Below are 22,436 nucleotides of genomic sequence, written 5' to 3'. Positions count from 1 at the left end.
TTCATGTGAAGTGGAACCAGTGCTTTATTGCAGAGCTGTGACTGGATTCCATGGCACCTACAAATGTGCAAAAGTTTTTCCTTTAGTTGGGACACAAAACCGGAGTTTCTCTCCAGAGAACATTTCTTGGTATCCAAGAAACGGATACCAAGGGATATCCCCCTTTGGGGGGAAAGAAGGGTTCACTGACAGTGGGTTTCTTCCCAGACCCAGTTTTTTGTTTGTTTTTTTTTTTTTAACCTGGAGGAGTTTATTACCTTTGAGAACTTATCCATCTACTGCTTTTCATTGAAATTGAAAATAGGTTAAAAATTACTGGGTGGGAAATGGCGCACACATACATATACACATACACTGCATGATCACATAAAACTCATGCTTAAAGAAAGCCAATCTAAAAAAGAGAGAGAAACTTGATGTATTAACATCAATAAATTGACTGTGTTTGTCAGGCTAGCTGATACGTTCTCTGCAAAACTCAGGAATGCGATCCACTGGGTGCCAATCCAGCAGATCTCTGTGGTGCTCATTCAGAAATGTGGCCCCCACAGGCTGCCCAACACCCTCTAAAATGGATCAGAAAGCTGCTTTGCTATCCACAGGCCTTGATCAGTCCCACAAAGAGAGGAAAAAGAGGAAAAGAGAGAGAGATCCCTTGGTGTTTGTGCCTGCTTCTCTTTCAAATGGAATTAATGGTGGTTTAATGGGGTATGAAAGGATGTTTTACTGGAAACAATGAGGAACAATTGTCTAGCTCACGTTTCATTTCACAGGTCATTATTGCATTAAGAAGTAAATCGACCAAGTCCGGTAAATAACAGTCTGTGTTTTGCCCAGAGCTTCAAACCAACAATCTTAGCAGTCACCGACTAATATCTTTGTCATTTTTAACCCTTGCAGGGATCTGCTGGGGGCTAAACAATTATAGTCTTCACCCACCCCTAGCAGGTAAGCATTATTCATTTTATTTCTCATCCCTTCTTCCTGCAAACCCCACGAGGCTGGGTTTTTGCATTGTTGTTTTGTTTATTAGCCGACCTAGCCAACTGTGTGTCTGGTGGCCTTGAAAAACAACACATATTTTAGTGACTGCTGCAGGCGTCTTTAAACAGGCTGCTTCCTCTGCAAAATTAATTGTTGCAAAATGCAGTGCTTCCCCTGTAAAGCTCCGCAAACTAACACTCAGCAGTTTGGTTGGATTATAGATATGCCTCTAAGATCTAAGGAAAATAATATAGTTATACTTGCAGGATGCAATTCAAATTTCTTTTTTTAATTGCATAAGCACAGGCATCTAGTCTCCTTAAAGGTAACAGCCATCAAGCCTAGAGAGGCTGTACGATGTAGGCTGCTGTCCTCAACTCTGTCCCTGACTCACTCCAGAGCAGCTCACTTCTACACTTTCCTCTGTTTCTCCTGAAGCCTTCTGGGTTGACTATTAATAGCAGCAGCTTCTTCCAGAAGGTACCAGAAAATTCCTGGATGGTATCTAGTAGTAATAAAACCCAGCTACTGACTCAGATCTGTGGGCATCACTAAAGTAGGAACGATAAATAAGAGTGAAACAGTGCCTTGGGAGAAAAGGCATGATGTCTGAGCTACAGAGCTTTCAGGAGAGGTCCCAGGTAAGGAACCTGCCTCAGGTTTGGTTCCCTGGTGCTGTAAACTCCGCTCAGACCCTGTATACTATTTTCCGTGGGACTAACCTCTACGCTTAACGTATTGCACAACCTTTCAAGCACATTAGCATTCCACAAGAAGAGGCAGACTGGCTGAGAGGGACCAAGCGCATGGGTTGGGAGAGAATCTCTCTGCACTAATTACCTCCCTAGTAGTCACTCTTTGTCTTCATCAGCAGTATTTAGAAAGTCCTAATTACCAGACCTTCCCACTACAACACCCTGGCCTTTGGACCCGTAAATCACTGTCAGACCTCAAAGATTCCTGCAGACCACTGAGCATCCTTACAGAATTTTGAAAATAGGTCCAGAAAGGGCCTTCTGAAGTTATTTCATCCGTTGTTGTCCCCCCTCAGGAAAAGATCGTCTCTATCTGGATCCTCCAAGGATGTTTGCATAACTGCCACAGGACTCCACAACCCACTTAGGCAAGCTATTCCGGAGTTTCGCTGTCTTTATCTTAACATTTCCTCCCCCACATCTAAAATTATCTTTGAGGAAATTTCAGCCCATTATTTCTGATTCTATGGACTTGGGGAGCAATTTATGTCTTTCTACTGCACAGGACTCTTCCATATTTTTGAAGGCAGTTCTTAAATCTCTCATCCATCTCTTCTCAAGACTGAGCTACCCAACTTTGCCACCCGTTCTTCATACCTTCTGTTTTCCAGATGCCTAATGATTCTTTTCAACTTTAACTGACAGGTTCCTAAATTAATCCATGGGTGATGTGTGCATCAGCTACTCAGGTTTCAAGGACCACCAACGCTTTATAAATCACAACTTAAGAGCCACTATCCTGAAATGTAGCCACATCATGTCAGTGAAAAAAAAAAGCTTATGCTCAGGTTGCAGACAACATTTATATACAGAAATGTAGAGAGGTGGATATCAAAGCCAGAACTAAACTCCTAAATGAAGGTGATGTGGTGTTTTGGGGGCACTGAGCTATTTTTTAGCTCACAAGGAAACAAATGGGCTCTCCAAGATTTCACAAACTCTAAAAATGGTGTCATTTTTCTAAATAGCTTCTTAAATACAAGAGTTCAGTTTTGAAAATGACAAACCTGGTGTTTTATCCTTGGAGATTAAAGCTAAAAAGAGAAGCCAAGCATTTCTGATAGCAATTGTAGGCATAAACTATTTGCTGACACATCTTCAAAAAGGATTGCTATCCTAAGGGCCAAGGTTATCTCCCATAGTCAGGCACCTGACTTTGCAATCACTTTTTCCAAATTTCATTATTCCTAGTACATACGTACATATATTTTACATTTTATGTGGTTGAACACCGGTGCATGCCTGTTTAAAAGTACCGGAAGAATTTAGAAAAGAAGTAGAAAGGGTGGTACAAATAGTTAAACTCCATTTATAGCAATGAATGTGCAAAATAGATGGGTTTGCCCAAGGTTCTTTGGCTTTATCATGAGAAAAGCATTTGATGCTCTCCATGGGAACAAGAAGATCAAGTTTGATAGGCTTAGACATTTGTACATGTATATATATATATGTATATATATGCATTTCTCCATAGTGATCACACCGACAATGAACAATGCCATTCATCTTATATCCTAGCTTCAGAACGAAGGAAATAACATCCCTGAAAAAGGAAAATAGCTATTTATTAGAGGCTGAGATACAATGAGTTTGAGGGAAAGTAATTTATAGTATTTCAAAATGGAAATGTCATATGGCCACATCGGCCCTAGTTTGCTCCTTCCGGATCTCCAGCTATGGTTTATTCCTCCATGATTTACCAAAGCAAATTATGCAGAGGAGTGTTTTGCCTTGGTAGAGCTGTCCCCTGAGGCACAGTCTCATGGTGGTATCCAGATGAACTGTGGGCCTTCTTTCCCAACCGGTGGATTCACCACCCACAGATGTCCCTCACTCTGCCATGCTGCCCTCAGTCAGCAGAGCTGATCCTTTAGTTCAGCAGGTTCAGCCATCTCACAGCTGGTGAGCCACCACATAGGTATCAAAGATACAAAACCAACTTATTTACCTTTTGGCTTACTTTAAACCTTGTTCTCCCATGAACATAAAAAAAAAATCCTCCCAATTTTGTTCTTGACTTTGGTCTAAACTTAATTAAGGTCTGCTGAAATCTTTACCGGGGATGTGTTTTCAGGAAAATTAAGTAAAAGTTACAGGTATTTTCTGATCATATTAAGTTTGTTTTTTATAAAACAATAACTTGGTAACAGTTCTTTTAACGTCCTCCATTGCCACTTTCAACCCATTTTGCATGGGCCATTTATTGCAGAAAAAGCAAATTTCTATCTGTGAACAAAAAAAATCTTCAGAGGAAAACAATAAATGTTTCAGACCAATATTGCATCTGTTTCACTCCTTGAAAATTTACCAAACCTGCATTCTCTTCTCAAACATCTTTAATTACTACACATGATTATGCATAGCAAGTGTAGCTAATCATAGTCCTTGGAATATTAAATATATATGGTGCAGCATTTTCACACAGCTTTAGCCCTAGATTATACTGGCAGCCTGTGTGCCAAAACGATACACTTAACAATAATGAATAATAATACAATTATTACCTGAGAATTTTATTCAATAATAAAAATTACCGGAAGAAAGAAGATTGTAGAAAAATCCTTGATCCACATCCTTGGGAATTTTGGGCTGTTTACATCTAGATCTGACATTTTATCTTATTTCTGATGAGACCTAGCAAACCTCTGCATATTCATATATGACATTTAGCCTCAATCCTATGCAATCTTTCAGAGAGCTTTTTACAATAGCAGTTGACAAAATCAAGTGTTTAAATGTTTGTGCAAGTTGCTTCAGATAAGCATTTACGTACAAAATACCTACTTTTATGATCTAGAAAATGTACTGATTACCTCTAGAGAGCAAGCAAGACTACTGTAGGAATTTCACAGCTTTAGATTTGCCTAGTTTGAAAACGATAGAGGAAAATGTAGTCTCAGTTATCTGCTAGTCAGATAAATCAACAACACACTAATAATGTCACCAATAGATTCCCACTAAAGCTGACTCATTTTTTTCAATAAAGCACTTCAGCTTTTTAAATACTAATAAAAAAAAAGTTTGGGATTTTTTTTTTGTTTAAAACCGCAGTCAGAATTTAAGTATTCAGTAAAGTTCCAAGAAATGCTCCAGGCATGTTTTTTAATAAAAATGTAGAATGTAAGATACATTTTTTGGCTGATTCTAGTTAATGCAACCATACTTTTCAACCTGTCTAAGCAGGGTGGGGTGCTTTTAAATTAAGAGTCTGGCTGTCAGGGTTTTGGAAGGATATGCATTAATTCAATGACTGACCTTGGACAAGTCACAAATTCTGTCCTCTGTCTGGGAGGCTAGTGTCAAAATATATGCCTATCCCACAGGGTTGTTACAGAACTAAATTTCACTGATGCTTCTACTGTATCCAGAGAACTTACAAGGAGGTGCCAGGTTTATGTAAGGCAGAAAGTAATTGCAATTATTCACACTAAATACAAAGAGAACCTATTAAAAACGGGAAGAAAAAGTTGCACAACAGCTAAATCCTTCAGCCCGGAACTTCCTTACCCTTCAGTACATCAGAATTACTCCATTGAGTAAAAGTAAGCAGAACAAGGACTCCACCAGTCACACTACCATAAAATAGGATACACAAAGAAATTGTTGTCATGCAAACGTAAGGATCTCTCTGCATCTTTTTAGAAACCAGCATGGAAATCATAGTAGGAACTCTGAATTATAATTAACAATTTCATGAGACACAGAAAGGTTATTCTTCTGGCCAAATTTGAAGCTGTGCCAAAGGGGAAGAATAAGAATGGGAAGGACTCACTTTTGGATTTGCACAAGATCAGTGGGGGCTGGATCCCTGCCTGCACGAATGTGAACACTCAAAGGCACCTAACCTGAAGAATCCAATATTGTCTAGGATGCCAACCTGCTATCATGCTGTAATACCCTGACATCTGGAATCCTCATAGTTTTACGCTTAACTACAAATATCAGCTGAGATTAAAGACCCATATAGCAAGTAGCAATCTTTTGGGTTTGTTTGGAAAGTGAGAGTCATATTCTCCCCTCTAACAAGGGGGAAAAACACTTCTGCAAGTATGGATACTGGCAGAGAGTTTTTCTGATGACCATTTCCTTTCTTCATTTCCCTCCCCACATTCCCATGTCTCCGACTATAGCCCCATCATAACATCTCTCCTACGAGGCAGGATAAAAGAAGACAAACAGGTTGTTAAGTTACTGATGCTCCGTATCTGGCTGCACAGAGCCAAACAAATATCTACTAATTTCTGTTTTTCTCAGTCACTTTATCACTAAGTTGGGTCACTGACGCTGGCAACAATTTAATATTCAGGTTAGCTTATTTGTCCCCCAAGGATTGATGCTGGGCCCCATGCTGTTCAACATCTTCATAAATGATCTGGATGATGGGATTGAAAGCACCCTCACCAAGTTTGCTGATGACATTAAACTGGATGGTGAGGTGGACACATCAGAAGGGGGAGCCATCTTACAGAGAGACCTAGACAGGCTGGAAGAGTGGGCTATCAAGAACAGTATGAAGTTTAAAAAAGACAACTGCAAAGTCCAGCACCTCTAACCAAAGAGCCCAGTACAGGCTAGGATCTGTGTGGCTGGGAGCAGCCTTGTTGAAAGGAACCTGGAGGTCCTGGTGGACAACAAGCTGAACATGAGTCAGCAGCGCGCTGCTGAATCTACAATGGCAAATCAGATCCTGGGCTGCATCCCCAGGGGAATTGCTAGCAGACATAGAGACAGGATCATTCCACTCTACCCAGTGCTTGTCAAGCTGCACCTGGAGTACAGTGTCCCGTTCTGGTACCCACAGTTCAAGAAAGATGTGGACAGACTGGAGAGGGTCCAAAGGAGGGCCACAAAGAAGATCAAAGGGCTGGAGAACTTGCCCTGTGAGGAAAGACTGAAGGAGTTAGGTCTTTTCTGCCTGGAGAAGAGAAGGCTCAGGGGACCTCACCACAGTATTCCAGTACTTAAAGAGAGGCTTCAAAGAGGACGGAGGCTCTCTCTTCACAAGAAGCCACATGAAGAAGACAAGTTGCAATGGGTACAATTTGCACTGGGAGAGGTCTCATCTTGCTATAAGAAATAATTTTTTATACAGTGAGAACAATCATTCACTGGAGCAACCTCCCCAGGGATGTGGTAGAGTCTCCGTCACTGGAGGTTTTCAAGATGCTATTGGACAATGTGCTAGATAATCCCATCTAGGCTCCCTTTCCATGAAAGTTTGGACCAGATGACCTTTCAAGGTCCTTTCCAACCCAGGCTGTTCTATGATTCTATGATTCTATGATTCTATGATTATTCAGCCCAAATTGCTTTAAAAAATGCCTAGAACATGTCTGTCAGCAGGAAGAAAATGCTTGTGTTTGCAGGCTCTAGATTAAAACTTGAAATGCTTGGGTTCATCTCTCAGACATCCAGGTATCAGCCCACCTAAATTCTGCCCTTAAGGTGTCAATCTCTCTTTGTTCACCAGGGAGAATATTGGAGGCAATGGAAGTGGGGTCAGATGAATCTTCTACCAGCCTCTGGTCCTCAGCTACACTTCCACCAAGGGAAGAAAATGAACTTCAGTGTCTTTGGGAGTTGGCTATTGTTGGGTTACAGACATTTCCATGAGGCAGTACGCTAACAGAGTCCTATAATTATTGCAGATAGCCAGCAAATGGTTGAAACTTTACAGGACGATGGTTGTATCAGCAATCCTTCGTGTAATAAGGGTTTTAACCAGGACACAGAAATCAGTTGAGTGCACAAACTGTTCACTTATCCTTCATTCCTCAGCTAAATACACTCATGTTTATAGCTAATTCTGCTGTACAGCTTGTGATTCTGGTATTTCCTGTATCGTGGTACCATTTAGTGCTCCAGGCCTGGCCCCAAGCTCTTTTGTAAGAGGTTTGGTATAGAGATGGGTTTTGGGAGAAAAACATTTTGTCATCCAAAAATGGCATCTCAAAGAGATTAAAATAATTACAAATTCATGTTAAACTCATTAAATTGTTTTGGATAATTTGAAAAACAATACTGTGAAAGTTTCTCATAAATGATTTAGGGAGGGTGTTGGAAAACATTTCTTTTTAAACTTTTGCAGCATTTAAAAGAAAAAAAAAGAGCAAAAAGTACTCTTAGATTAAAAAATAATTATGCTTTGTTTGACTCAAAACCACTTTTGTTGTTGTTCCTTTTTCTTTTAGTAGAAATGATAATAACAAAAATCTTGGATCTGTTCCCTCTTTGGTTTTTTTTTTTCTGAATTCTGTGGTTTATCCAGAAATCTAAAACTTCAGTTTTAGATGAACAAGTCCGCTTCTACAGAAAGCCACAGTAAAAAGACCTGGTCTATGAGCCAAAGAGCTAACACAGGAGGTAAAAGGTCAGGCACACAGGAAGACAAAAGAAAAAAAAGTGGGTACATTATTGAATATACATTGCATGGCTTGCCACTGCCCATCTGCAGTGGGTGGGACTCAGGAAGCCAAGCGGTCCCTCCTTGCCTATTGCATACATGCACACATATATATACACACAAATAATATATTACATATATTCTATATTGATTGTGACTTCAATAAAAGACATCATATGGATTCAGGAACATTAATATCATACTGAGTGACCCACTGTGCCCCAGTTATGGCTCACAGCCTCTTCCCTATGGTATTCTTCTGGGAAAACATCTTCCTGGCTTTTGTGTCCCTGAAGTACATCGAGTGTTTTGGTTTGCTCCCCCTGGAGTAATCAGAATATCTAGAAATGGCTGAGGGCCAATAACTTCAAGCTGATTGTCCAAGCTGGAAGCTTAAAGGATATATATACATGCCTCTGGATGAAGGTGCATTTAAGAGGATGTGGAAAGCCAGAGCTTCTGAGTCTCAAAGAAACTTGTGTCCCTGAACTGGAAGTGGCAAGGATGTTGTGCAGCTGCCTGAAAAGACTCTCTCCTGTTTCTGTGCTTAGTCAGGCTAGCAGAGCACTAACCACCGCATTGCAGTGCTCTGACGAAGCTGCTGGAGGTGGTTGGAATTACTCAGGTTTAGCAGGGTGCCAGGTGGATGCGCAGAGGAGAGGATCAGCAGGTGGGTCTTGACCGCCCAGACAACATAAGTACCAAATGCTCATCTGGATTCAGGAAAGGTAGAACTACAAGGGCCAAATTCTGCTCAACAGCATCATAACACCACCATTGTCACTGGCCTTGAAGCACTGTCATGTCAAGGGGGAATCTGGCCCCAGAGAAGATCTGTGGGAGCAGGAAAGGCAAACATTTTATCCTCTTAGTCTAGCGTGGGAGCCTGCGTTGCGCTGTGCAAAATGCTCAGTGCTACAACGTTCAAGAGAGAGAAGGAGGGGGGAGAGAAGGGAAGAAGACGACCATGAATTCACCTTAGCATCAAGCTGTGCCTTTCCAAATGTCAACCTCAAGATGAAAGGAACTGCAGGTCAGAATGAGAAATACAGAGGAATTAAACGCACAATTGTGAAAGGAGGGGGAAAAAAAAAATCCGAATTCATATTTGGGCAGCAAGAAGAAAACACAGCAATTTTGTTATAGCCTCAGAGGCAGGCAGCATTTACCATATGCTGTTGCCTCCATTACACAAGGAGATAAACCCTGTGGAGTGCAGGCTGCACTGTCAGTGCAGTTCAGCTGATGGGGATTCCTGGCATGCATATGATTGCGTGCCAGGGTGTGCTAAAAATGGTGCGAATCTAAATAAAATCCAGGTTCTGTATGCAAAAGTATGTATGCATTAATGTGCAGGTACGAAGTGGTAATACTGCTAGGGTATTAGCACTTGCATGTGATTCATAATCAGGGCAGAAAAGGTAGAGTAAAAACCAATGTGTTTGCATCTAGACAACACATTAATCAGCCCTGTAAGCAGCCAGTTAGAGCAGGATCCTTAGAGGAAAAGCCTTTACTGGATACACATTAGACATTTTGTTTAAAGATTAAAGTTCTTCTTGTGTTTAATCAGTTTTAGAGTGGGATGGAAAACAGGATTAATTACAGTCCCTTCCATCAGTCTCCCATACCGCTGGAGTCACAAATGATGCGCCTTTTCAGCAAAATGGCCGCCATCAGCAGCAGGCGCAGGAAATGCTAATTGTAATTAAAGAGTTTATTTGGAAGCAGAGAGCAGAGTTTTAATCAGGATGAGAACGGAGCCTTGCTGTGTGAACCTGCAGAAAGTGGTTACCCAGCAGAATGGGCCTTTTTAAACCAGAGAGAGGGGTCTTTAAACTTCTGGAGCGGGTTTTCAGCTTGATTATCTCCTCAGTGGGATATGGATGAAAAACCTCTCTGGGCCAATTATTGTTATTATTTTGCACTTACGTGGCATTTACATGGCATGTCTGACTTAATGCTCTCAGAGGACTTTGTAAAGGGCAGGTAAGTTCTGTTCTGGTCTTAAAATGAATGAATTAAACCCTAAAGGGGCTAAGGACGCCAGGTGACATGATTCTGCAAGAAGGCAGAGAGGCACTGGTGGACACAGAACTGTGCAATGAGGCCTCCCAGACTTCTACACTGTAATTCATAGAATCATAGAATAGAATCATAGAATCATTAAGGTTGGAAAAGACCTCTAAGATCATCGAGTCCAACCGTCGAGCCAACACCACCACCCACTAAACCATGTCCCTAAGCGCCTCATCTACTCGTCTTTTAAATACTTCCAGGGATGGGGACTCCACCCCTTCCCTGGGCAGCCTGGTCCAATGTTTCACCACTCTTTCAGGAAAGACATTTTTCCTCACGTCCATTCTAAACCTCCCCCGGTGCAACTTGAGGCCATTTCCTCTCGTCCTATCGCTTGTTCCTTGGGAGAAGAGACCGACCCCCACCTCGCTACAACCTCCTTTCAGGGAGTTGTAGAGAGCGATGAGGTCTCCCCTCAGCCTCCTTTTCTCCAGGCTAAACAACCCCAGTTCCCTCAGCCGCTCCTCATCAGACTTGTTCTCCAGACCCCTCACCAGCCTCGTTGCCCTTCTCTGGACATGCTCCAGCACCTCAACGTCCTTCTTGTAGTGAGGGACCCAAATCACTACATCCACCCTGGAAAGGCATCACACAACCTGGGACCACCACCGTCTCGACCTCAGTTGTAGGTCTCAATGAAAGCCTGGGGTAAACCCACACTTCATGGGTCAAATGCACGCATGACTTTGCAAGCACTCCAGATAGCACAGGTACTTACCAGCTTGCAAGTAGAACTGTGTCCATTCGAATTCTGACTTTGGGAAAACAGAAACAGGCGGTTCTAGGTCCAGGACACCTCCATCCAAATCCTTGAAAAGGGCCTTTCTCGAGCCTTTGCATCTCTTTTCAGGGAACATGGTGTCTTCTGAGGTCTGTACACTGACAGGCAGGGGAGGTAAAGTTATTATGAAGACAGCAAAGGAAAAATATTGTGCTGATGTTTGTAATTTATTTACACTAGCAACAAACACTTCTGCACATACATGCAATGTCTTGATATTTACTAGGTGAACTCACATGCCCAAGAAAAAAAAAAAATGGAAAATAAGCAAAAATAAATGAAACCTAAGCATATCAGTCAAGGTCTGGAATAGTCTGTAAGAAATTCTGTAGCAATATTTACATTGTGGCATGTTTGTATCCAAACCGCCAAAAAAGACCCAGCAGCACCCTCCCTCTCCAAATGTTGGCTGGGTTTGGACAAAGAAAATCACCTTATTTCCAGTATAACTTCTATCCCCAAATCTCCTCCTCCCCGGGGTTTCTTTTGGCCAGTGTGGACTGTCACGGTCCTTAGAGCCGGCAATGAAGTTGCAGCTTGTATACCTCTGGTTCCCTCTTGGATTTCCTGATTTGAGGAACTGCAGTGATGCAACCATCAATATCCATACGCCATTACTTTTTGACCTATGGCAGATGAAGCCTGCAGTTGCCGAGCAAAGGGGAAATGTGACCAGGAATATCTCTGCTGCAGTATGCAGTGCTGATATGGTACTGGCATTGCTCTTCATATCCACCAGGTGATGGATCGTTTATTTTTTGCTTACAGATTGGTGTGTGTTGTACATAGCTGTCCTGATTTTGGCAGGGATAGAGTTAATTTCCTTCCTAGTAGCTGGTACAGTGTTTTGGATTTAGGATGAGAACAAAGTTGATAACGCACCAATGTTTTAGTTGTTGCTAGGTAATGCTTACACTAGCCAAGGACTTTTTAGTTTCCCACGCTCTACCGACTGAGCAGGCTGCAGGTGCACAAGAAGCTGGGAGGGGGCACAGCCAGGACAGCTGACCCCAACTGGCCAAAGGGACATTCCAGACCATGGGACATCATGCTCAGTACATAAACTGGGGGAAAGCTGGCCGGGGGGGCCGCTGCTCGGGGACTGGCTGGGCATCGGTCGGCGGGTGGTGAGCAATTGTACTGTGCATCACTTGTTTTGTGTATTATTATTATTATTGTTATTATATTATTATTTTATTTTATTTCAATTATTAAACTGTTTTTATCTCAACCCACGACTTTTTCTAACTTGTGCTCTTCCGATTCTCTCCCCCATCCCACCGGGTGGGGGGAGTGAGCGAGCGGCTGCGTGGTGCTTAGTTGCCGACTGAGGTTAAACCACGACAGTACCCTTTTGTTAAAAAGCATTGGCTGCCCAGCAGCACCTGTTTGCCTTGTTCTAACCACTGCACTCTGGAATGGGGGAGCCCTCTGAAGTGTCAGAAAATTGCACGTTCCCATGAGCAACTAAGGTTATGCAGGAGAAAGCATGAAGGAAGGTGAAATGGCAGAAAGTATGAGAGAGGGAGCCAGCAGGGAGCACGCATCTTAAGTAAAGATACTTTTGCTAGGAATTCAGAGAAGTTTCTTGCAGGTCAAGGAGCCACTTAACATTGCTAGAGTAGAAGTAAACTTGAAAGAGAAAACCCATTCTAACAGGACACAGTGCATAAGGATTAATGCGTTTATAAACCTGTTTTGTTTGTTGTTCTTTTTCTTTCATACCCAGGTGTTTGGAACTGCATCTGAAAGGATTATTGTCCTAATTTACATTCTAATAAAAAACCTGGGTTTGGAGATTCAACGTCATTTTGGTGGTTTTGATGGGCTTAAAGGCAATGAATAGCTATTTCTCTCTTTCTAATGAGAGCTTCAGATCCTAAGAATAGAATTAAACCATACTTTGAAAATGAGACCAATAAGGTAAGAGAGTTTCAGAGTGTTAGTCCAAAACAGAACAAAGCTCTTTTTGGATGGCATGATAACGTATCTCGGCAAGCTACATCTAATTTTCAAATAAATTTATCCAATTTTATCATCAGTATACTCTCAGGAGGAAATTGTAAGCTTAGTGGCTTGAAACAGCCAGAAAAGCCTATGAATTTGTACGTAGATCATTAAAGACTGGCTTCCACAGAGAGAGGTACCTGCAACAGGACAGATTTGTTGGAGGGGAACTCACCTCACCTGAGACATATATAAGACAGTTGAGCTTAATAATTTCCTAGACAAGGGTCTCTATTGACTACAGAATGAGTTTAGTGTCTTCTTTAGATTACATGCCTAATTTCTGGATCACTAAAGTGTAGTGAGCGGAATCCCATGTTGAGGATCTTAAGTGCTTTTAACTGCATTTTGACTAAAGGTTTAGCACAGCTTAAAGGAACTAGCCAACTGGCCATATCACTCCTATTACAAAATACAATGGGATACAATGACTTGTAATCCAGCAAAGTCCAGGAAACATCTACAGATTGCTACATAGATACACATTAAGTCTTGAAGAACACTTAGAATTTCTTGGGCTCAGGCTGGAAAAACCCAGTTAGTGACATTTTGAATGCGGCAAACAGATATAAGCAGAGATTTACAGTAAGGGCAGAGAAACAAATGGGCCGATGCCCTCAATCAACACAGCTCAAAAGATTTGGAGAACACAGATAGCTCCTCTGATCCTGACAGCCTACTTCAATTCTTGAACATCTCTCAGAAGATCCAACATTTCAGCTGGTTAGGTCTACCAGTGGTAGAAGCAAAGTACTTCATGGTCTTGTCTTATTCCCTGATGTTTCTATTTCCCCTCTTGCTCTAAGGCAATGCTCATCTACTCTTTGACAAGACTTATCCATCAAGATATCCCTTCAGGACGCTGAAGCAGAACAATGCAGCCGCAGCCTGGATCAAGCACAGCAGTTGCAAGGGTGGGTTAAATAAATGTATGCAGATAATGCATGAGGAGCATCGAGAGATGTAATCTCCCTCAGAATTTTACCAGATTACTAAGAAAGCATACAGTAATCCATATGCATTCATCACGTTTGAAAACCACCAGCTCTTGCAATGGACTGCATATTCAGCAGCTCACTAATGGCATAATATTGTGGGATGGATACGAGTGAAACATAATGGGAGCTGACAAGCTGGACAGGTCTCAGAAATCTACACGCAAACTAATGCTCAGAGCAAAAAGCAAAAATGTAGAATAAAATAAAAATTCTGGCAGAAGGCTGGAGGGGCTCTAAACATAGCAGTGTGGGACACCTCCAATTATTTTTGACTGGCAAGTGGAGTCCATGCTGGATTTTTTTTGCTACTTCAAGGCTTTCCTGACATAGCCTCTGTATTGTGTTCACTGGTTGTAATAAATAAATGGGCATGTGGTTTCCATTGGATGTGGTATGTTTAAACCACTGCAACCAGCAGTGACTTAAGGTTATAGATGAAGCTCTCCCCTCCCTCCTCTATGTTCCTCCACACGCAGATGATACTCTCCCTGGGCAGGAGCAGTTCTGGCAATCATTTGACATCTCACAGCCTGCCTGGTACTGATCAACATTTCTGATGTGATCTCGCAGGCAAAAATCAAGCTCCACTTCCCCGACCAAAATGACATTCCCTGTCTCAGGGTTTTTTGCTGGAGGTCCTGACATTTTCTGAAACCTGAGGCTAAGTCAGAGACGCTCAGGATGGAGTTTTAAGAAATGGGATATGTGAAGCTTGTTTTGCTACATAAATGTCAGTAAAAGGGGAAGTCCAAGAGGATTGGTCTGGAGATGCACCTTGATGGAATCTGGACCTCAATTTTTTAAAAAAAATTGCCCTAAACTAAGTTTCTTTCTTGAATCTTCTGGATTCAAGTTTTTCTGTGCGTGTTTGTTTGATGTCTGAGCGTGTTCATTTTTGCCAGACACGAGCAGTACGAGAGCAGAGTCAAAGAATGGGACTGCTCTGCAGCCAGACATCCAGTCTAAACCAATTGCTTAAACTCTTTGTAAGACAATACCAAAAGACAGCTGATACAAACAGAGGTGAGGATAGTCCCAAAAGTGTAGGTGCTTTTTTTTGCACAAACCATTGAAAAAGTTCAAAATGAAGCATATTACCTTGCTGGACGGAAGTAAAACTTGTCCTTCTCATTGACATGTAACATCCTTGATCTCTCTGCTGTGATAAGAGGCATGATGCCTAAATGGTCAGCATTTGACATGATGCAGACGTCCCTGTCTTCACTGTAGCAGCTCTTTGTAAAACCAGTAAAGGTGACTTCTGCCAGGCATTAAGAGAAGATCAAGTGAGGAAAAGTGGTTAGAGGAGTGCCAGAACTAGAGAGAGAAAGGCTCTGTTCTGTGACATTTTCCATGTTAAATTGCTCCCATATGTATATATATACACAAATCATTTTTAAATCAAACTAATTGCATTGATCATAGATCTTCAGTTGGCTTTAGAATATTCCATAGCCAAGTTATATCTTAAGTTGGCACAAGCCAAGTCATGCCCATAGCAAATGAAATCAAAGGAAACAGTGAGAAAGAAACAAAAGCAAGAGTGATTAATAAATTTTCATTTGAATCAGTACAAACCAGTTTAATGACAACCTGCTTTGGATGGTTTATCCACTTGCCAGATGTTAATATGAGCCGGGTCTGGTGACACGTGCTTGGTTCTGGCACTGAACTCTTGGGCAGCAACAAAATCCATGCTTTACCACAAATTTTCTGTGAGACCCTGGCCAAGTCTATTTGTCTTTCTCTGTCTCCTTTATTCTTCAGTAAAAAAAGGATAATGTATTTTCTTACAAAAGTAGGTAGCAGTGAGGGATAAAGGCACGAAAAACTATGAGGTATTTAGATCCCACCACAGCAACCAGCTATCTAGGTTCTGCTACATGCAAATATTACTCTGGGCACTGTAGAATTCATTTGAACCAAAGACATGGGATACATAACTGACTTTTATCCCTCTTGTGCAATCCCTTGTAACAATAAAAGCCATAACTCTTTCTGTGCAGCTGTAGTCATTATGTTCTACGCAAATTCTATACAAAGTGCTATTAACTTCTCAAACTTGGTATCTTTATTTAGCTAGAGGTAACTGTAGATCAGAGAGATGAATCAAGTGGAAAAATAGATAGCACAGAAGGCAGGCATGTTTGAGGTAAAATATATACATTAGCACATGACATATTTATACTGCAGTAGATTCAGAAAGTGAAAAATACCAAATAACATTTTTTTTAATTGAACTGTATCGAGCTGAAGAAGAATTCTGTTATTAATTCCACTGAGGCTCAGATTTCCCCACCATGTCCATTTGTGGGTGTGGAAAGCTGCAACTTCAATTGGAAAAATGTATTTAGTCAAGAAAAACAGTGACAGAATAGTCTGGCCAGTGGACATGGAAGACCAACCTTTCAGCTTCATGAGTCCCAAGACTTTTGGACAATGCTCAGTGTTGTGCCATGGGTTATCTGGCCTTTGGCTGGGAACAGTGGTAAACGTAGGCCATAAAATCCCAACACGGCCTCTTAGAGGGTAGTATGGTGGTCGATCCTTGGCTGTTAGATCAGCTGAGTGAGGCTTGATCCTGTCTCTGATGCAGTCAAAGGTTGAGCTTGTTGCGACAATGATGGAGTTTCTAAGTTCTATGAATCTTTTCCCCGTGTGGCATTGCTTGGCATAGAGACAGTACACTACTGGCATGAGACCCACAGTGTTGTCCACCAGCACCACATTGTCCAGGATGACGCTGCTTCCAAGGTGGAACATGACACCGTAGTCGTAATTCTTATAGGATAGAAAACCTGTGATTCTAGTGCAGGTCTGAAATCCGTCTCCTCGGTACAGATGAATACCATGGAGGCTTGAATGGGCCACGTTTTCACTGCAGTACTCTCCATCTAGCAAACATTCTTGGCCCCTGATATGGAAGCCAATTCGCTCAGATCCTGCCACAGCATTGCCACAGAGGGAGAGCCCAATGACAAGGTTCACCTTGATGCCAGCAACCCAGTTTAATAAGCCTTCCGGCTGCCTGCTCAGAATAACAAGGTTCCTGATGAGAGAATGATTTTGCCCTTCCAAATCGATGCCAGGTCCAACCGTGTTGAACACCGTGTTATCATGCAACAAGATCCAGTTGCTCGTGACTGCTTTAATGCCAACTCCGCAGCTACCATTAATGCTGGATGACACCACCGAGGACCCTTGGGATATATTCCTGAATTCAATGGCAGAAAGCTGAGGAGGCCCAAAGTTCAAAAACTCAATATTTAAGAGTTGAAGGACACCTGCAATGAGATAACTATAGTGAAATCAAAGCTTAAAAGGGGGGTAAGGATGACACCCATTTAAACAGCACTCAGGCATATAATAGCAGGCAATCTTTGTCAGTGTATTGCCAGCAATGGGTATTTGTTCATAAATATATATAAAGTTATAGTAAAAACCAACTAACCACAGAACAGCCCCTCCTAAAATATATTCCACTATTTATGAAATATTATTAATACTCATGTTTCATACATGTCGCACAGTCACAGTTTGCTTAGAATTGCATAGCACATGCAAATGGATACATCTGTTGTTAGATCGTACTGTCTTGGGCAGAACTGGTCTGGTCGATGAGGACAGGTGAATCTCAATTACCTTCAAACTCTGTCCCACTGGAGTCTGTAAAACGTCCCACCAGCATCCTCCCAGAGCAAGCCACATCAGACTTGATCTGTACGTTCCGTGTTAGGAGTCCGACCTCCGCAGCCAAAGGGATGCGTCTACCGTCTTCTGTGTCATGAGAGTGCCCTGGGGAGTTTCAAGAAAGAAAATGTGATAAGTGTCTATCATACCTATAAACCAGTGCTTTGAGGGACATAAAGCCTGACAGCTTATGCACAGCTTCTCTGCAGAATTTGCACTGACATTCAGGTGTGTTTTTCCTCCAGCACAATCTACACACATCAACACAAAAAGAGAAAGGCCACCTGTCCATCAAATATTCACCATGCGCTTATATTTTACCAACATATTTCATTTTTAGAAAAAGAAGGTGCTAAATCTTTTCCCTGTGGTGTGCAGATGCCAAATCAATGAACAGCTTCACACTTCATTTTTTCTAAGCTGTATGTGCTGGAGTTATTCTTCAGTACACTGCAGAGTTGATCTCCATGAATTCTCATTAGGATCAGACCAATGACAATGCTAAAAAACAATTTGCTACAGAGTCTGGGTTGTGTGTGTTTTCTAAACAAAGTCTTTCTAAACGAGACTTTTGAGAGAGTTTATGCAGGTGTCTAGCTTGGAATTAATCTCAGGTGACTTTAGATGTCTACAGATATGATTTAGTTATCCAAACCATTTTTATGTACAATGGAAAGCAACAGGCAATTCTCAAGTGCAATTTGTTATCTATTTTATACATCTGCTTTAGGGGGAGATGAAATACAAGTGAGCAGTATGTATTTTTCTGCTTTGATTATCAAGGGAGCTGAGAGTGACTAGCTCATGTGTGAACATTTACTGTAGATATCTACATTTGCCCAGGCAAATCCCAGTATTTATGTAGCTCTTAATTCTCCCATCAGTCCTTTCTTTTTCCAGCTATATCTAACAACTGCTGCAGTACTCAATGTGTATGTAATCATTTCATCCTAGGATACACTTACTGTATCTACATTAGCTAAGAAAATAGGTTAAGAACCGTTCTCTGGCCCCAGGACTGATTGGCAGGTTTCTTCCTTCCCTTGCAAAAAAGAAAAGCTATGCATAAACTAGACATGCTATCCTTTGAACTGCATTTTGTTTTTTTTTAAATGCAACTGTCATACGAAACTGTGCCATGGAGGCTACTATCGATTAACACTATGGATAATTGCAGAATAGGGCTCAGTTCCAAGTGAAGCTTTGTTTACTAGCCCAGGTATAGCCATTTAAAACACACAATATTTCTGAACCTTTTTATCCATCATACTAACTTCTATGCCTACTAGCTTGAATAAAGACTAAATTAAAAAAAATATTGCTACGCATAGGAAAAATCCTGGGTTTGGAGCTTCAAAACTTGACCTGTTAATAACAATTCTTTTATTTTTGTTAAATAGATGGTAATAAATTTACTTTATAGGCTGAAATAAAATTAAATTAATTATCAACAGTGTGTCTCTTTTTCCAGTTAAATATAGATCCCATGTAATCTACACACGAAATAGAGCTATATACAGATTTTATGTTTATTTACATATTAGATTACAAATACATTTGTTTTATGCCATGGACTTGAAATTTTGCACTTGAAATTAGACTCCATGAGTCTAATTATTTCGCAAAAAGTTTTTTTTTTTTATTTTTTCAGTTTTTGACACACCACAGAAATTGTGTAAATGGCCAAAAAACCTCTGCATTTATTTTTTGCCTTTAAAATTTCAGTTAATTTCTCTCTCTGCTAACCAATTCTACTTAAAACATGAAACACCAGGAAGTTTTCCAAAATTATTTAACACTGAATTAATTCTATTCCCAGAAATTCGTGTTAGAATCAGCTATTCTGTGCAATTTTTAACATCACATTTTCAGTATCAAAACAGCAAGGAAAAAAGCATATGGAGAAAGAAATGAAGATAGCTCAATAAAGTAGAATTGATCTTGCTGAGATCTGAAATGGAAAGTCAATGCTTCAGAAGAAAACTCTCAAATGGAAAGACAGATTCCTTACCAATATGTCTATGCAGAAGGCGTTCATGAATTCTTATGCTATGACCATTGACTTCTTTAAGTGTAACTACTTCAGCTTGGTGGGCTTCATAGGAGGAAGAGCTGATCACAATATCTCCACCATGATTCCAATCCACTTCGTCCTCCACAAAAATCCTGTAATGCCGAGATATTAAGTTAGTCATTACATTTATGAGAGTTATGCTCACAGATTTCCTAAAAAATGAGCAACAGTTTTGCCTAGGCAGATCTCAGAAAGAATCCACAGGCTAAGCTCTAGGAAAAGCCCCTTTAGGGCTTTCTGCAAAAACAGATGTCTAAAATATGTGGGAGGAATTTCATCCTGAAACATCTACTTCACACCATTGATTAAGAAGGTATAAGGTTCCAGTACAGAGTTGCAGGGCTCAAGTAAATTGCCTACCAAAGATGCGTCAGACCAATTTTGGTGCCAGGAATATCCTACAGAGCTGAAAGTCAACGTTGGACTTAGACATGAAAATGTAGGTGTCCATGTGTAGGAGTAAGTCCGTGTGCACTTGACATTTAAGCTTCCAGTGTAGTTGATCGGTACAGTCAGTAGTGTGTGGAAGGCAATTCAGGTCTCTCTGAATTGGGCACGTAGAGCAGGATTTGATTGCCTAAACGTGAGCACCTGTTACTATTTGAGATGTCCCAGGATCTCTACGACATCAGCTGGTAGATATGATAGGACTTGTTCATGGAGAGTTCCTGGAGCCACGGGTGGAAGCCATAGAGGGAATTCAAAGGCATCTCAGATGAGCCCAAAGGCACCTCAGATGAGCCCCAAAACTATGTTTAGGTACCTGAATCCTGCCCTTGGTGGCTGAATAGCCCTCTAGGCTCCAGCACCTACGACTCCACTGACTTGAATGGGAGCTTGAGCACCTTTTTCAACATTTCACACAGACACCTCCATTCATCTGTTTTAATCTTGAACTGAAGATCCCCTTTTGCATTCAAGTTATATTTGTAGCTCAGGGTTTTTTTAGCTTCACATACAGAAAATAAGAGCATTTAGTGAAAGCAAAATTAATACTGATCAGTGTTTATGTATATTCGATAAACACCAAAGGTCCTACTACAGGGTGACTGGTGCTGGCCAGGTGATGATCTATATTCCTCAGGTAATTGTTGAGAAAATAGGCCACTGAATTAATTCAGAGAATACCTCATCGTGCACTCAAGAGTTACAGAATTACAGAGAGGAAGGAAAGTCCTAAAGGGATGTAACTAGCAAGCTATGTTGCCAAGTTTTCCTAGTGCCTCTTCTCCCAGGTTTTTTCAAAGGTGACTAGGCTCAAGATAAGTACTTCCAGTTTTCAGCACCTGTGAACATTGAGTAGAGAAGTCTACCAAAACTTTGATTTCTTTTTTTGCTTAGAGGAAGCACGGGACAGCTTCTGAAACAGCAGGAAAGTGTTAGTGCGACTGAGAACTTTGTATTGTTCAAGGATAAATGCACTGGCAAAGAGGAAGCAAAACCACACAGAGTAAGAATAATTGTGGCATTTTTCACAGTTCACATGCAACCCGTACTACAAGTTGAATCTTAAGTCCAGTTCCAAGCACACAATCCAATAATAATTCACGTCTTGTGGACCCAAACATAATTCTTTTGACTCTCGCATTTCAAAGAAATCTAATGAGAGGAATAAGTAAGCAAAAGAAAGCCTCTAAGATGCTAATCTGTTGAAATACTAGTTTAGGTTTTCACTGTAAGCAAATAAGCAATTCTTTTTTTTTTTTTCCTCTTTCTTTTTGAAAGCATAAGTCCTTCCCTAATTCATGTGCTGATTCATGCTGGAAAATATATACAGCAGCTTCTCTCAGTCAATAAAAAAGCCACTTCCTTCAACTTTCATATTTTAGCACTGACTTGCCTATTTCCTGTATCTAACCACATTAACTCTTAGCTGGCTATTAGTAGGCTTTTCATGATAAATAGCTTTTTTTTTTTTTTTCTTTTTCTTTCTTTTAACAATGAAAAGAACTGTTTGTGTCATATTTAAGGTGGATGAATGAACTCCAAATGCTTATATCTTAACACCTCATGATATTTCATATAAAACATCTGGGCAGCAGGCCAATACGAGCCTGGATCCATTTCATCCAATTATTTAACTGTCATGCTTCAGTCAAGAATCTGTTTACTCTGAACTCCCATCCTTATCAGGGAAAGAGAAGAATTTCCAGAGGGTGATTCTAATGTTGCATGGTTTGAATCAGCATCTGGAAGTATCTGTCTCTCCACTGACCATACAGCAATCCTAAACAATTAATCTACACTAGACACTCAACTTTGTGAGAGCTAACAACAAACAAATCCTACTTGTGAGATCTTTGTGCCTCCACTGCACATCTCTACAATGAGTTTACAAATAATTCCTTCCCTAAATGCTGATATTTCACCTCTACCTAGATGGGAACTCTTCCAATGAGTTTTTGTTAAGCCTGACTAGTAGATATTTTTTCTTTGAATACATGTATTTCAGTTAAAAATGAAGCACTTGGAAGAATTATAGCAAAAGGTGACGAATATTTTGTGCAAGGCAGAGTCAAGAATGAGAGTTCCAGAGAGATCTAGTAGGTGCCCACCCCACACCGACTAATGGTCAGTGCACTTACGGGTGAGATCCTTATGCAGACATGTTCTCTGGTTCAGGTGAAAGGTTTGAACTTCAGGCCATAGACACCTATCCTCTTAA

The 22,436-nt window shown here is 40.9% G+C and overlaps 1 protein-coding gene across 3 annotated transcripts in view; it reads right to left on the bottom strand.

Moving 5' to 3' along the window:
* The window catches only part of PKHD1 (PKHD1 ciliary IPT domain containing fibrocystin/polyductin), a 284,017-nt gene that overhangs the window by 67,006 nt on the left and 194,575 nt on the right, over positions 1 to 22,436 (bottom strand). For all 3 annotated transcript variants that reach the window (XM_076332602.1, XM_076332604.1, XM_076332603.1), the window contains 5 exons: positions 19,709 to 19,863; positions 17,650 to 17,802; positions 16,413 to 17,291; positions 15,106 to 15,268; positions 10,940 to 11,100 (listed from right to left, as the gene is read on the bottom strand). In XM_076332602.1, the coding sequence (XP_076188717.1) occupies positions 10,940 to 11,100; positions 15,106 to 15,268; positions 16,413 to 17,291; positions 17,650 to 17,802; positions 19,709 to 19,863 (1,511 nt within the window). The remainder of the gene's footprint in view (positions 1 to 10,939; positions 11,101 to 15,105; positions 15,269 to 16,412; positions 17,292 to 17,649; positions 17,803 to 19,708; positions 19,864 to 22,436) is intronic.

The sequence above is a fragment of the Aptenodytes patagonicus genome, chromosome 3 (genome assembly GCF_965638725.1).
Source record: "Aptenodytes patagonicus chromosome 3, bAptPat1.pri.cur, whole genome shotgun sequence".
NCBI lineage: Eukaryota > Metazoa > Chordata > Aves > Sphenisciformes > Spheniscidae > Aptenodytes > Aptenodytes patagonicus.
This window is presented reverse-complemented; position numbering and strand designations above follow the sequence as displayed.